The 16767-nt window shown below is 42.0% G+C and overlaps 1 protein-coding gene across 1 annotated transcript in view; it reads right to left on the reverse strand.

Moving 5' to 3' along the window:
• LOC126568172 (collagen alpha-1(XVII) chain) overlaps positions 1 to 4050 on the reverse strand; it is a 31994-nt gene extending 27944 nt beyond the window's left edge. The window contains exon 1 of the mRNA XM_050224607.1: positions 3888 to 4050. Coding sequence (XP_050080564.1) covers positions 3888 to 4037 — 150 coding nt within the window. The 5' untranslated portion in view covers positions 4038 to 4050. The remainder of the gene's footprint in view (positions 1 to 3887) is intronic.
• Between the last annotated feature and the right edge of the window lie 12717 nt (positions 4051 to 16767).

The following is a 16767-nucleotide window of genomic DNA, read 5'->3' on the forward strand; positions in this document are numbered from 1 at the left end:
GGTAGTCTAATAGAATATTTATTGGAAAAATTTCACTCAATCCGGGACGTCTGGTTGCAAGAAGCGGGAAACAGTCAACTTGGAGTTAAATTGGAGAAGTGAATACAATTTTATCTCTTTATCTTTCGAGCGATGAATCATATTTATCATGGGAACTATTGAAAGAAAAATAGAGGAGACCTGAATAATTTTTAGTGGCAAGGACTCGGACTCTCCTGATGAACATCGTTCTTTAGTATGTAATTCGTACACCCGTTTGAAACGCGTACGATCATCGGCCCCAACGAAGGACACAAATGCACTGGCCATTCTTGAACGGCGAAGCAAAATGATCCATGAGCTAGCAGAGCTGTTTGGCGGTGCAAATATGCTGACGGTAGTCAAAAGCAGAAAGATACGATAGTTGGGGTAGATGATGAGGATGCCGGACTCATGCCAACGATTGAAGCCCTTCTACGAAACGGATTGGACACCTCGCCATGTCATCTAGACGTGCTCAACCCTGAGCAGGCCAAGAAGGAGAAGTCATAGAAAAATACCAATTTCCGTGTAAATAAAATCTGACCTATATGTCAAATAATTCTTTAAATACCGATCCTGTATGCAAATTCTTTTTCACACTTCAATAACCCACTAAATTAGTTGCAAAACACACAAATTAAGACAGCAAACATCCGTTCAAAGAAGCGTTAAAAACTAAATTCAAAACAAGTTCAAGCAAGCAAAACAAAAACCTCACCACTCTGCAAAACCCGCTCGATGTATTGCAACACAACACAAATTTATATCTCTCGTCCTTCGGGAGCACGTGAACAAACGGAAGGAAAAACACAGACAAACAGCCTGCCAACAGTGACACCGTTTTGCTTTTATTGCTGACGACGAATCCACACGCTGGCCACATTTGCCAATGGAAATAGCAGACAAACTGCAGCAGGAAGAGTTTTTACTTCTAATTCCACGGAATCCGGAAGGCGTATTTGTCCGAGTGAGAAAAGGATAAAGGAAAATCTGTCCGCTTTTCGTTTGAAATGTTGTTTCCCAGCGAGAATATGCAGGAAAGCGTTCCAGAAACGGAACTAAGTAATATGGAAATTAAAAACCCTATACGACAGTAAACTGACAAAACATTGTCCGAATACAACCAACACTAGGAAGCGGACGATTCTAAGTAAATAGATTGAAGTTTGCACTTAGCTTTGTCTTTTCTTTTACAGCAAAACACCCGATATAAGACTGATTGTGCTAACAAAGAAGACAAACTGCTTCATTAGGAAAAATGAATGGTTTCTCTTCTCGCTCGGTCGACGACGCAGTCAATTTACTACGACGAGTCCCTGTGACCAATTCCACTGTTACGCAACACTGCATCTTTATAAATCTTACCACGACGCAACCAGTTCATTCTTCTGCTAGGTTCTCCATTCGTAAGAAAGCGTAATGTTAGATCATTCAATTTGTTCCTTCTTTTGTACCACCTACGTGGTACAACGATAGCAGCAAAGAAAGAAATTATTTATAGCCAGAAATCGTCGCAACTTCTGCACGAGTAGCTTCCGGTTTGTAGAAGCGAGGGAAAGCTATTGATGCGCTTTGCCTCCCGTGATATGATTCGTCCTGATATTCGACCTCTCGTGGGCAAACAACCATTGTGCCGTGTATGTATGAATGTATGTCAATCTGGAAAACACATATCGTCGATAACGTTGAATGAAAAGAGCAGACTTGATGGAGCCAGAATGAAGAACACATGGGAATGGAATACAAGTATAAGTATTTAAGGAATTTTTACAAGTATAAGTATTTAAGGAAATGTCGCAACTAATATAAATAATCATTCACTAAGCTGCAATTAACTCAAACACTCGCTGTCGCTTCACAAAACCGATAGTTCAAACTTGTACAAAAGCTCCAAAATCCACCAATTCACATTCATCACACCTCACCAATTTCACCCATCCACTCATCCACCCACCAACCAAACAGTAGCGAACAATAAAATTACAAATGCAAAACTCAACTCCCACTCCAAAGTCGGGGGTTGGCCAGTCAAGCCACTTTCCTGCGACACAACGTCTAGTTCGGTCGCAAACTATTCCTTGTTCATGGATAGACGCACTCGATCCATATTCCCGGCTCCCGATAATCACCGAAGAATGTAGACGATGGGACAGGCAAGCAACAGCGCAGCACTCCTTCCAGCCAGCTAACCGACCGATGTATACAAATGGCAAATATTTACCAAACGTGATTTTTCCCTCGATTCCGCGCTGGCGCGTGTTGGTAGCAAGCAGCGAACGAAGCCTGTCGTCGATATGTTCTCAACCAACCCACACACAGCCCTTCATAACCAGCTCCCACCCTGTGTGGGTGGTTTGATCCCGTTGGAAAAGTGGACCGTTCGCAACACAAAAACCCACGACACGGACGGCGTGGGAAGTTCACCATTCCATGGCCATTTTCCACCATTTTTCCCATGCGTCTCGTGTTACACTGAAGACGGGAACTATTTTTAACAGTGCGATCGTGTGCGGTAGTTTCCAGGGATACGGCCGCCACCTAGCTGGGATGCTGAACGGTTAACGCTTTTCTAAGGCTTTTCCCGGTTGGATGTTGCTACGGCGACAGCGACGACGGTGGCTGACGTGAGTGAGAAATTGATTTATCAACAACCATCGTCAATCTTATCCGAAGGCCGAGGCATAAGATCCAACCAACCAACGAATGAACGTCAGCCAGCCAGCCAGTCAGGGAAGGTTTCTTGTGTCATACGAGATGGGGAATTTGCTGTCCAAGGTACCAAGGTGGATAAATTACGCTTCAATCAAGAAACGATGAATGAAGTGAGTGTGTGTTTGAGTCGCATTAAGGAAATCGGTATCAAGGGAAAAATAAATTTGTTTTATTTACATTTGAAAAAATCCTGTTTTGTGCGAGCAATAACAAATAAAGCTTTTAGTTTAGTTAAGTAAGCTTTCGATAGTGATTTTGTGTAACTGTTAGGTATAAATCAGGCAATCAAATGCCGATTCCAATAACTCAGATTTGGCGAAAAATTTAATACACGAATTCTCAAGGAAGTAAACAACCCTCTACGACAAGCCTGGCACTACAGAAAAATGGCCAGAATCCATCATCATGTCTATTTCTTTGACAAGTGCCAATGAAATGTTTTATAAATGAACTAATAGATTTGATGGAATTGGCCTTTATGTAAAATTTCCTAAAGCATCTGCCCTAGCCAGTGGCGTTGGTCATCCGGGATCACGGCAGGACTGGGGTTCAAATTCCATCCGGATCGTTCTCGCGTAGTGACAATTGACTATCTCATTACGTGTTATCAGCAAGTCTAGTAATCCTCTATATGGCCGAGAAGAAGCAAGAGTTTGATAGAAGATCAATGCAACGAAGACGAAATACCTGTTTCCGGGGACTCAGCCCTCAGCAATAAAATTTGGAGACGAAATGCGCGATATATCGAGCACTGATTCGCCCGGTGGTCCTCTATGGCCACGTGACTTGAACCATCCGAGGGGAGGATGCAAATGCTCTGGGGCATTTTGAACAACGCTATAAGACTGATTGTTGCCATTGATCCTTCCACACATCCGAAAACTAAAGCCCTTCTGAGCATTATTCTCTTCATCCTGGATACGAGAGTCGGACAGAGCCCATTTAGCTGAGACAAAGATAAAGATTTATACAGTTTCAGCTGCCTTACTTTTGTTGTCATTGTTACATCATTAGAAAAAAATAACGAAAGGAATAATTGAGTAATTTTCCCCATTTCTAAATGATGCAAGGCTACAGTAACGCAAACATTCCTGCTAAAATCTGGAAATTCCCTTAAAGCATCCTGCTCCCTTGGTAAGACTTTGAGTACTTACGATTTTCGTGTGCAGTGCGGAAAGCTCCCGTTCCGTCACGCGCCGATTAGCTGCCTCCCGTCGGCGCTGCCGGAACTGGCTATATTTGTACGCAATAATGGCACCCGGCATGGCCAGTGCCTCCAGCGGTGACTTCCGGCCGAAGGGCATGTTTGATTAGATGTAGATGTGATACCCTACTTCTACACAGCCTTGTTTGCTCCAGCGAGCTCCCGCAGGTGTGTTTTTCTTTTTCGTTGTGTTTGTTGTGGTTTTTTTTTTCCTGTGCAATTTAAGCTCCCTCACACGACGGGAAATTCCCAGGCCCCGAATTCACTTAACACAAAGCTTACTCAGGGCGGAAATTTGGCTACACAGAGGAATTAACATACACGAAAACACTCACACACACAGGAGGGGACGCTCGTCAGCAGGGACGCAGGGCTTTGGGAGGGTTTTCTCGTGCTTAGACTAATTTAATTTAACCTGCCCCGCCTTCCCGGAAGCACTGGATTTCGACGGTAGCCTGTTTGCGGAATCAGCTTGCACTACCTTGGCCGTGTGGGCTCATATTCACCGGCCATGGAGTTCATCTCACTGTTGCACAAGCCTTACTAAAACGTGAACGGAAGATGCGTCGATTTACACTGCCTTAACACTTTAAACTGAAATTTTTTATTGAATTTTCACACTGTAACACCGTAACACACACGGCACATGGAAGGGAGCTTTAAACTCAACAACACACTACCATTTTTTCAAATAGTCATTATTTCACTTCGGATAAATCGAAGCAACTATCATGAGGAATTGCTTCTTAGTTGTCATGAACACCAGGGTTTAAGTATAACAACGATAAACACTTGCCAACGCACACAGAATTGACACTGCAATTATTTTGCTTGAGCTTGTTTGATTTTTGCTTAAGGGCAGAGCTTTTTTTAAGCTTACCACATATTCGGCTTGTAATGCTAAAATTTTAAAGTCAGAATGAAATGATTTAGAATTTAAATTCTAAAATACAAAAAATTTCCAAATAATATGACAATATAATATACACATTATACATACAATGAAACTTTTAAACCGAAAACATGTAAAAGCTTTTAGCACCAGACATCGATTGCTAAAGCTTCCAGACTTTTTTTTCCACACGCACCAACATTATGGAAGGACATTTGCAAAGTCCTCTGGCATAAATCGTAAAAAAATCACACAATCACCGAGGGTCACATTAAAACGGGCACACAAAGTAGGTAGGATCCACCCGAGCACAACAATTTCGGTCGACACAGTTTCGAACATCAGCCGAGGGAACGCAGAACTCCCTGGAGGTTTGTTCATTTGACCAAAAACAAAACTTCCATCTCGCTGTCCCTTTTCCAACGTCCTTTTGCTTTTCGCCGCCACCTCTCTCTCTCCCCTCCCCCTCCTCGCCTATCATGTCGTTCACCCTCATCCCGGCCATCTTATCTTACAATCGATCTCAATCACCGAAGGGCACCACCAGAATGTATCGTGTACGCAACGAGCGACCATTTATGGGCAACATAAACGCTAACTTTGTCCTGTGTCCCCGTCTGCGGTTCTGCTTATTGCGCTGGGAATGTATTATGCTGACCAATCGACAAACCCGACCAGTGTGGAGTGGTTGAGCCGTTCGCCGTTCGTATTGACCTTTTGTCCGGGTGATGTGCCGGTTGGCACATTTGGATAATGTATCAATCGGCTTACACAAAACCGGTGGCGTGCACTTACATTACGCAGCACAAATTAAATACACTGGCGGCCATAAAGTTGGTCCCAGCGCTTGCTACTGGAACCGGGACTGCGAGCTGTTGAGGCTCAAAAACATACACACAAATTACGGCACAAAAAAAAGTTTAATCCCCCCTCGTGACTAATGTTCGATGTGATTTTGCTTGAATTCCTTGCAGGTTTTATTTCTTCTCGCTCCCATTGTTTAATGTCATTCAAGTACAAAGCAAAGCCCTTTTATCCTTCGCAATGTATGGTTGTGTTAATGGAATTATCTAGCTGACATTTACCTAAGCAATAAAATAAAACGGTTCGCCAATGCCTTTTTGAAGGAAGGAAACCCTTACATAATGTACTCTTTTTTGTGTTAATTTGCAGTTAGTTTTATTTTTATTTAAATGCATTTAGGAACAACCTTTGAAGCTACTTAAACTCACACGTTCGTATTCAAAGCGGGAAACGATATCGATAAAATCATTTGTTAACTCACTGAGTGCCACACCACACGATCGTAAGTCATTGCCATGGCTTGGTTTGGGGGCGCTCACATACCCACCCTTCACAACCCAAGGTAATCTCAATGTTTTATACCCCGTTCCTCTTGCCATCCTCTACTCCATCCCTCCTCCTATCTCTAATCCCACACGTGACACAGCACATAAAATCATGCACTATTTGACTTTTTCCGACCGATACGTACGGGGCTTGGCACACCGTACCAGGCGTCTCCATCTGTATGCGGCACGGGAGAGAAATTGGCCCACGATGTATGGGCCGCTTTCCACAGCAAAAGCAGACAGGAAAGCGGACTTGACACCTGCGACGATATGGTGTGATATCCTTGAGTTCGATGTGCTTCCGTTGCAAATGCCATCGCCGTATGTTGGATTAATAGTTATTTCTTTTTACTGCCATTCTTCAACACCTTCCACCACTGCCGTGGAAAATCAGTTCCTTAGCACAGTTCAAGGAAACGTTGGGACGGTTGGGAACGCCACAAGCTTCAAGTGGTGACCATGTACTGTGTTCAATATGTCATGAATATGAATATCACAGATGTGGAGCAGGAAGGTGTGTTTTGGGTACAACACCAGAAGCATACATATTTGCAAATCGTATGACCTAACGCAGAGACTGGACTACAAAAGGTTCGCCCTACCAACGCTTTTGACTGAATCTTTTGGAATAAAATTTCACTAAACTGCTATGAAGGCGGAAAATAAAATTTTTGGTTCGACTATTGTCTAAAAATTCTGCTTTTCGAAGCACTATTTCATAACATGGTCTAACGCGTCTGTCTATTCGCCTGCTCCGTCCCTTTTATCCACACGCAGCTCCGTAGTAAGTAGCACGTTTCACCGTCGTGAACCAGCACGATGCAAATCAGATTCACAAACGTTCCAATAAAACATTGGCCCCCAGGCGACATTCCCAACGGAATTCTAGTGCTCGTCACGAGTGGAAGGATGAAGCTACAGCACACGCTGGCCCTCGCACATCGCACCTAGCCACCAGTAGCCACACAAGTGCTGCACCACCACCACCGGGCAAGGGCTTTGAAGAGGTTGGGAAAAAATCGAAAATGTTCGAATTTCATTATGTTAAGTGACTGGTCTCTACATTCGTGTGCCGTAACCGTTCATACCCGGCCGGAGGGTGCGCGCAAGCTTCGTTTAGAAGGATTCCCGTTTCATATTTCGTATTGATAAAACACCGATATCCGATAACTTTTTTTTTTGCTGTGGCTTGATTGTAGTCTAGCAGTGAGTTAGTTTTACTGTCAGATTTTTGCCCGATCCAATTGATCTCTCGGCTGGTACTGGATCTGTTTCGTGTCAATATTGCTTTTTGGAAGTGAGTTTTACTTCTTGGCTGCTCTTATTACATTGTAGTTCATGTAAAAAAGATATCAAATCAACTGTGAGCAAAAATGTCGATATGATAATAAAAAAGTAATAGAAGCACGGCTTAAAACAAATAATTAATTTAATCTATCAAAGAATCTGGAAATAAGTAAATAAACAAATGAAAAGAACAAATGAACAAACTGATAATAAAGCTAAAATTAAAAGATAATGCATAAAAAGCATGAGCAAAAAGTAAAAGGGAAGCAAAATAATTTCATAAATTATTCATGTAAATTAACTAAAAATAAATGAAAAAGAACTAAAAATGGGACAATACGGCACTGGACCATCATTATTAATTATAAATAAATAAGAACGAAAAATGTAATCGACCATTCCCGGGACAATGCAAAGAATCAGGAGGAACTGCGCTATTATTATTAATGTTCATTGTTCAACAAAACGGCGATGTCCCGTCAGACTCAATAATAAATAAAGAGAAAAATAAATGTGTGAAGAAAATTTGTAGCATATTTTCCATAGAGCTTGTAAAAATCTTAAACTCTCTGCCTCTACGTCATAACAAATATTGCAGACACACGTACAATAAGCATTGTTTAATTGACTTCTGCTCTTACATCCTCTAGCCGACAAGGTGACTTTCGATGTTGACACATACCGCTGCCAAATCCCTGTAACGAAGTCAACCAAGCCAGCCCAGCCCAGCCAATCCGTATGCGACACTCATTTGGTAGTCTAATACTGCTCAACTCCTAAGCGGTAAGATCACCGCAGTCTGCTGAAGGGCTTCAATACGTGCCCATACTAAACAGCAAACCGTTTGCAAATTAGTGCGATGAGCCGTTTTGAATTAGCCATGGGTATAGAATGGTGTTCCGAAACAAAAAAGGAACAAACTCGACTCCCCAGCTTTATCAAGCACCAGTTTGTGCTAAATGAATTGACGAAGGTGAGCAGTGGATGGCTTCTGGACTGTAATATGATTCATTTTTTGGTACGTTTGATGATGAAATAGTCATCGTTAAGGCTTCCAATTACGCTTCCTATATTGAAACTAGAATTTTATCGCTCATAAAATGAACATTTACCCTACAGGCACACTAATACACAGGTTGTCAGCTATGCGCGAATATAAATGGTTCAGTTCAGATGACGGACTCAAAACTATTTCTCACGCCTGTTGATGATTTAAGACACTTCATAAATCATGTCACGCCTTTCCACCCGCCCAGAAGACTGATGAAACATTTTATCCAACATTTAACTTTATCCTTCAGGGCCTGAAATGATTATAAATAGTGTGTAGAATTAAACAAGGAGCAAAAAACTAACAGTTGCGTTGGAAAAAAAAACAACGTTCCCTAGGATGCGGCTGAAGAAGTGTCGAACAACAGGTTCTCACTTCTTTTGTCTTTCGGGTTGTCACAGTGCGCAGCAAGGCAAATAAAAAGCACGATGCATAACAAGTGGTGGCCGAACGAAACGAAAGGAATGGAAGAAAAAAGCGTTCTAGCAGCAATCTACATCTCTAGTGGATGGGAAAAGGATATTATGCTTTCCCGTAAGCCGAACCGAGTGGAATCGAAAAGGGGGAAAAAAGTGTGTGAGAAAAAAAAGGCATGGAAACAAACCGAAACTATCCGCCGAACACCCATTGCTAGCGCGTCTTTCCACGGAAGGATGTGTTTATGATTTGTGAAAAGGCAGAAATCTAGCTCAAGTACAAGGACAAGTCTTGGGCGAGCGCGTGAAGAAGCTTACAAAGACTGTTTTTTTTTTTTTGTATTTAAGAGAGCGTATCGGGACGGAAAATAGCAAACAAAAACTAAGAAGCACCACAGCCCTCAAGGATACGCAGAACGATGATTGTCTCTACCCAACCATTGTGGCAGAACAAAAACATCCCGAGACAGCTTCCGGGCTGCCACGCATTGGAGTATGTGTGTGTATGTGTGGGGAGGGAGAGAATAATTATTTTTCCACAGATTTTCTTCTACACAATAATGCAAACCCGGTTCGTTCAACAATTTTGATTTCTTTTTGCCTAACGAATTTTGCTTACTATCTAACAATACTTTTGCTAAAGTAAAGTGCGACCTCACTTTCGTACGAGTTGCTCGCTCACTTCAAGATTCCTGGAAGCACACGCAATTCACCCTCCCTGCGAGGGACAAATCTTTTGCCCCATTTTGCCCGAGAACACTGAAATGGTTCAATTTCGGTGCTCAGCAACGCGTGAAGCAGCACTGCACGAACATCCAGCATCCGTCGCAGTAGTGTCGTTTCCTTGAACGACCTTCGGGGCGGACAACGGCGCTATACACCGAGTGCTTTTGATAGAGACGTGCACGTACATTTGCAGCAACGAAAAAACAAAAACGGGGATTTATTTCCGTTCATCCGTCAAAAACCTGAACATCAAACGATGGGGAGGAAATTGGAAGTTTCAGTTCGTGCGCGCTTGTGTTTACTCAGCACGCTTCGCACTACACAACGTGTAACACGGTTGCCTACATTTAGGCGCTTTATCGTGCTGTGCTGCAGCAAAGCGAAGCAATTCCGCAGCATCCTCCGGTTTTCATTATTAGCACTGCTGCTGCTGCTGCTGCTGCTGCGATACATTAATACTCGATGAGTGTACCACACACACGTACAAGCAGGCGGTGCACAACTCTCGGGGCTTTCGTAGGATTTTCACGATTTTCCCACGCCTTCGGGGTTGGGCTGTATCGCGGCACTCGAGCTGGCCCTTTGCCCAAGTTCACTGCAGTCGAGGGCAAACCATTAGCACAGCCTTCGACGCTTCATCGAGCCACACAACAGCCAGCTTGTTCTTTCGCACATGTACAAGCACACACACACACACACACACACACACACACATACAAATACACACACGCTCGAGGAACTTTTGCACACAAGTCTGCCCTTTTTTGCGAATCCCCGGGCCTCAAAATTCAAGGCCCGGTTGGATTATTACAAGTATCGTTTTTTTTTTTGGTGATTCAAAAATTGCGCTCTTTACACAAACTGGAACTACATTCTTACGGAGGGAGGATTGCAAACGAACTTTACGACGAGCACCGTTGGTCTGCAGGGTATATTATGTGCACAAAACATGGACACAAACGGAAGCAAAATTGACACCGATGATGACAACGACGACGACGACGGCGATGATCCTCACCGAGGGAACACACTGCGTAAACTGAACACGGCCAAAACACCTTCAACGGGGGCGAGCGCACTAGTATGTTTTTTTTTCTACTTCCTCAGGAGCAACTCACACACAACGCGCTTGGAGGGTTTTCCCTGTTCACCTTTTTAGAGACAGTAGTGTTTTCCATTCGACTCTCCGGTGCTGACTTGCGTGACTAAAAGGCGAAGGAAAAGCTTCAACTTCTCTTTGGAAACACGGTTGTGTGAGAGCTTTTCGCTTGTACGATGGGAACTCAGCGCTCAGACGAAGTGAGGGGAAAGAGGAGTGCTTTTGCTTTACAGGGAAAAAGGGATAATCCCTAGATATCCGCACCGGGGAACTGGGAACTATAATGAAACTGCATTCCCTTCGCAAGCAAGAAACGGCGTAAAGGCAACAACTTTCTTTCTCTCTCTCTTTCTCACACACACACCATCATTTCGTCGCTTAGTAACTCACGCCGAAAAGAGCAACCGCTGGATGAGTATTTGCAGTACTAGAATTTCCTGTTCGAAGGGTCTCACTCTCTCTCTCTCACACACTCTCCGGTTAGTAGTAGATCGCGAAATAGAAAAAAAAAACCAACACCCCATACACTGCTAATCCCTTCAATAACATGCACCAACACCGACGCAAAACATGTCGTAGAAAATGAGCACACACACACACAACACATGCACAAACAATGCGAAAACACACGGTGGCAAAAATAATACAAACGCGCTCCACGTGATTGAGTAGGATCGAGTTACGGTGGGGAGAAAACGGAAGCAATCGTTGGGAAATGCTTTTTTGTTCTTCGGTGCGGCCTCACACGATAACTATGACGACAGCCCGCACCATAGCGTAGTCGTTGTAGTAGTAGCAGTGCAGGTCCTTGTGTGCGTTCCGGTGTATGTTGTAGAGGTAGAGTTTTACGTAGAATTTTGCACCGGATGTATTGTGATGTTGAATACGGTTTTTCGAAAGCATAACTTAACAAAATATTAATTGAAACAGAAAAAATAATCCATTTTTAAAAATTAGTTTGTTTTAAATAGAAAAAAAGCTCCATTATTTATTGAATTAAGCATATTCATCAACAAAAGAATTCCTTTGTACGGCAATTACGAAAAATTTCAGCTCACATTGCGCGGCGTTCTCCGTTCCAAGAACTCTATACTACGTACTCTCTGTTATGATAGGGCACGTCACGGAATAAAATTATGCTCCAACAATCCAACAAAAAAACAGGAGTAAAAGAGAGAGAGAGAGAGCCAAAGTTCGTGAGAAACATTGTGCAGAAACGAACTGTGACGTCAGCAAACACGGTGGAACGCTTATTATGAAGCTTTCCCTTCGTACGCCCTCCTTGTACACTGTTGAATCATTAAGTTTGCAGTACATTATGTCTGCCGCTGTGTATGTGTGTGTGTTGCAGCATGATTTGTGGAGCAACAAAATAGTGCTGAATAATTTTTAATTGCATACCGAAAACAAATAAAACCACAACAAACAAAAACAAAAGCTTATCATAACCTACAACGCTGCATACTAATGAGCTTTTGCATGTTGCTTTTGGGTGATAATGCTGTTCAAACATCATCTACGGCGCATAATGATGCCTAAATTAATACGTTTTCGTGTGCTATAATACTAAATAGCATAATGAGCGAACATGATTTTCATCACCTTTACCTGGTTTCCTTTATTTCTCCGGGAAATGGAATTCTCCCCCTTCAAATCCCTCTAAGCATGCTGATTGGAAGCAACACAAAGCTCGCTGGGAAATGAAGATGTCCGAAGAGCTTGTCTCGTGAAATGAACTCTCCCTTCTAGCATTTCCAAAATCCATCCGACAAAAAGGATTCATAGCAGAGGGAAGATGGATGTGAATGTCTAAATTTCACAACGAGTTGATGATGTCCAACTTTCAGCTGCCGTACCCGTAGGCAGCACAAGAATAGCTTCACTCTACTAGCCAGTAACGAGTGTCTAAAAATAGTGAATGTTATTCGGTACTTTCAGATGCTATTTTTCCCTATTTCTACTACCAACAACAGCAAGCATGTTTCGTTCGCGAGAAGAGCAGAAAAAGGTTGGCTGATAGCGAAAACAAGCTCCTCATCTACCCGGTAAAATGCTTGCGCTTCTTGCTCGTTAAGCCTTTCTTTATGTAACTAGTTTTCCTACTGGAACGCTGAAGCCAGTAGTTCTTCCGATTCATTTGCTACATAATTTAATACTGCAATGATGAACCTGTACGGCCACCTTGTCACGGCTTTTTTTGGTGGTTTAGATCTCAATCAATGGACTGCATATTGTATTTTCTCGCTCTCGAAAACACAAAAATGCTTCATTACTGTGTTGCGATACATTTTGAAAGATTGAAACAATTTTTTATTGGCACAATTCAATTTCTTTCCATTTTTATGCTATATTTTTGTGATAAATGACGAAATAAATAAATTTTTCATAACAAATTTTAGCGATGGAGGCGCCTAGTGCTTCATTTTGGTTCAATTTTTTTAAATTTTATTTTTATTGAATACTCTAAGTAAAACTCAAATTTTACATAGTATGTTTTAATATTTTGTTCTTGTGCCTTAAAACTAACAACCCATCAGGGAAGCAATTGCTTACTCTCTTTTGATGTTTTGCTTTGTCTTATAAAAAGAAATCCCTCCATAGAATTATTTTAACGCTTCAGCACTGTTAATACGGCTGGAAAGCCATTCACTTTTCCACAAAATAAGTCGTCGACTCTTTTTGCATCGCATTTAATTAGTGCGAATTAAAGACTTGTGCGTAAATTAATGATAAAAACGGACCCAACAAAGCAGAAGAAACCGGGACAAGTTAAAATCGTTTCTGCACAAAATATGGCTTGTCGAATAATTTTAACGCTTAATTATAGTTTTGACTTATTTCGTACGAAATACATAAATTACGTTTTTTTTTTTTTTATTCTTCTGCACCAAAAGCGAACAATCTGCAAAGCCGGACGACAACCTCACCAGTACACCGATAGCAAAAAGCTTTCCAGTGGAGGATGCTCCACATTTCGACGTATGTTGCGCTTCATCTGCAGATGTCGATTTGCCATGAAATATTATCTGCATCACCATTCGCACCTGCTCCCTAACGGCTGCTGGCGTTGCAGTTTGGCTGTATCTTTATCCACCCTGGTGCTAAGTTCATGCAGTTTCCTAACTGTAAATTATTAGTAAATTTCGCAGTAAATAAGACTTACTATAATCCTTTTAAAAGCTTCTACAAAATATTTCCACACACAATATCCATCCTACATGTATGAAATCACACAACCTTATCCACAAAAACATGAAGTTCTGCAGTTCATATAAGCCACCGGCATAAAAGCAATTTCTCCGCACGCTGCTGGCAAGATGTGACCACTGTGACGTCAGTTCAATCTCGACAAACAAAAAATCCTACGGCAGTTTCTCTTTGAATTTTCGTTTTTCGTACCTTTCCACATGGCAATCAACGGCGCACAAAGATTCGGCCTGAAAATTTTAGCAATGCACACATATACATACACACAAAAAAAAAACATTCCATTAGCAGTATGCGGCTACGGTTATTTCAAGCTTTTCATTAGCTTTTCAGGAGTTTCGGGTTCATACTCCAAAATAGAAAAATGGGACAGTTTTTCGCTCTGGAAAGCATCGGATGAAATTAAAATCCCTCTGATTTCTTGGTTTTGCACTGTCGTTTTTTAACATGGTATTAGAAAGTGGGTAGGGACAGATTAATTAATTATTTAACTTTCTCCAATTGTCCATGCTTCAATTATTCCTTTGGGCTTTATCTCAACGCTTTACAATTAAGGTCAATTAGTTTACGTTCATCGCACAATAAATGCAGCATGCGTGTGAGAGATTCAATGGGAGAAACATTTCGCAACACTATATTGCATACATTTAGGCGAAACATTTTGCTAGGTGCTCGATTAACTGCTCGAAATAGCTGCATTTGGTCGTTTTCCTCACTTACACTAGGGAACCAATCAAATTTAGTCACTTTTCCTCGTCTAAACACGAAAAGGAAAAGAAATGCTCATTCATGCAATCAACGACACAATTTGTGCTACCATTGTCAGCAGTGGAGAGGAGGACATAAAAACGAAAATCTAATTAAAGCTTTACAACTTCCGAAATGAACCGTCTTTCGTCTGCATATTGGTGGATGGAAGATATCGTTGTCGTTCTAGAGAAAACCGTCAGATGTAACGGCACACCAATGAGTCTAATCAAGTTATTTCAATTAAAATATTATGAAACTTTTCCTCTTTCTACAATAAAATCTATACATGAAAGAATTTCTTTTAGTATATAATAATTTAATCCCTTTAGCTTTAGAAAACTGTTGTTCCCATCGGTATGTGCCACCCAAAATTAAATGTCCGCATTATCCTCTGCAGCTGAACGTATGCATGTAAAGCCCATCCCTCACACAGGTCCACACACACACACACACACACAGGTTCGGGGTCGTTGAGGTCGAAGCTGTAAGACAGGCGGCCACCAACGCTTTCCTAAACAATTGCCCGGCAGCATCCAGCCAGACGAGCCGTGGGAAAAATTTAGCAGTAAGTGGGAGCTTCCCTTCATCGATTTTCATCCCCCAACACCGGGGTGCAGCAACCGGTTGCCGGCTCCACCATCCAGCTACACAACGCACGAATCGGTGTGGTGAGTGGAAAAGCTTTCTCTGCAGCTTCCGCTTTTCCACGCGCGTCTGTATGTGGTGTTGGGTTTTACGCATCGTTTTTGGGATGCGGGTGTGCACCCGTATCAAATGTATTCTCCTTCACACTCGCACGCTCTCTGCAAATCGCACTTGGATGCTGGAGAACAATGGCAAGCCTCTTTTTCCTTAACGGTTGCCCTTCTTCTGAATGTCACCACCACAAACGTACCGAGTAAGAGCAAAAGCGACCGGTTCGACACAGAGCCAAGCAGATTCTATGTGCTCTCGGACGTGCCCAAGGATGTGACGTCATTCGACAAAGCCTTCACAAATCGGCATCCGCATTCTGCTTTCCAGAGGTAGCAATGCGTATCCGCTTGTTTGTGCGGAAATCCAATACGCTTCAATTTTATTCTCAACACTCTTTTGTTTTAGCATCCAAAGAAAATCCAATCGGAAACGATGACGCAGTGTAAATTCACAGGTTTCGCCTGCTGCACGTACAAAATAGCACATCAGCACCGGAAGGTATATAATTCAAGCAATTGTTTATTCAATTACTGACCTCGAAAGGTGAAACGTGCCTGGCATAAGCTGATATCTTACCGAAACGTACCCTTACGAAACTAAACACCTTTGATTGGAAGCCGCTCAACGGGTACAGCTCATCAAAATACCAATTTTAAAATTAAATGTAGCCATAAAACAAACCCGTAAGCGTAGCTTTCTTTGCTGAACATTTAATTTGCATATCAAAGTAACTAAAATAGGCACTCATTACACATGCCTAAAATTCAAAATAAATTATAATACACCCCATATTCGGATTGCCTTACGCTGGACTTTGTGGAAAAGCCTAAACGAATTTGCGATTGTACACATTATGCTCGCATTTATTAAATAGTATACTTATATATTTGTTTCGTTCATTCTCTCACTTTGATTTTTTTTGTCTTTTTTCGCCCAACTGAGTGTTTTTTTTTATAAATTTTCTATCAGGATCAACACGAATTTCATTCCACATTCTCCACCGGTTTTTTACTCGCTATCCGATCGCACTTGATCGATCTTACATTTGCTTACTTTGCCTGACACAACCCACATCACCTTCATCAAAGTCGTGTACCACGGTTTGTTCACAACTTTCCACGTACTGCTATTCTAGATCTCTTTCACCTATTACTATTCCTTCCTTTACAACGTTTAACCACGTCAAAGGTATTATTAGCAAAAGGAAAAAGAGGAATTCGCACCATAACAAAAACACCACTTTTGAAGCAGCTACAGAGCTTTATAAAATTTGGTTTTATCACTACGAAACATACTAAGCCAACATTTATCGTATCTCCTCTGCCCATTTCCTTCCGCTCACCATCCATTGGCT

Source organism: Anopheles maculipalpis, chromosome 2RL, assembly GCF_943734695.1.
Source record: "Anopheles maculipalpis chromosome 2RL, idAnoMacuDA_375_x, whole genome shotgun sequence".
NCBI lineage: Eukaryota > Metazoa > Arthropoda > Insecta > Diptera > Culicidae > Anopheles > Anopheles maculipalpis.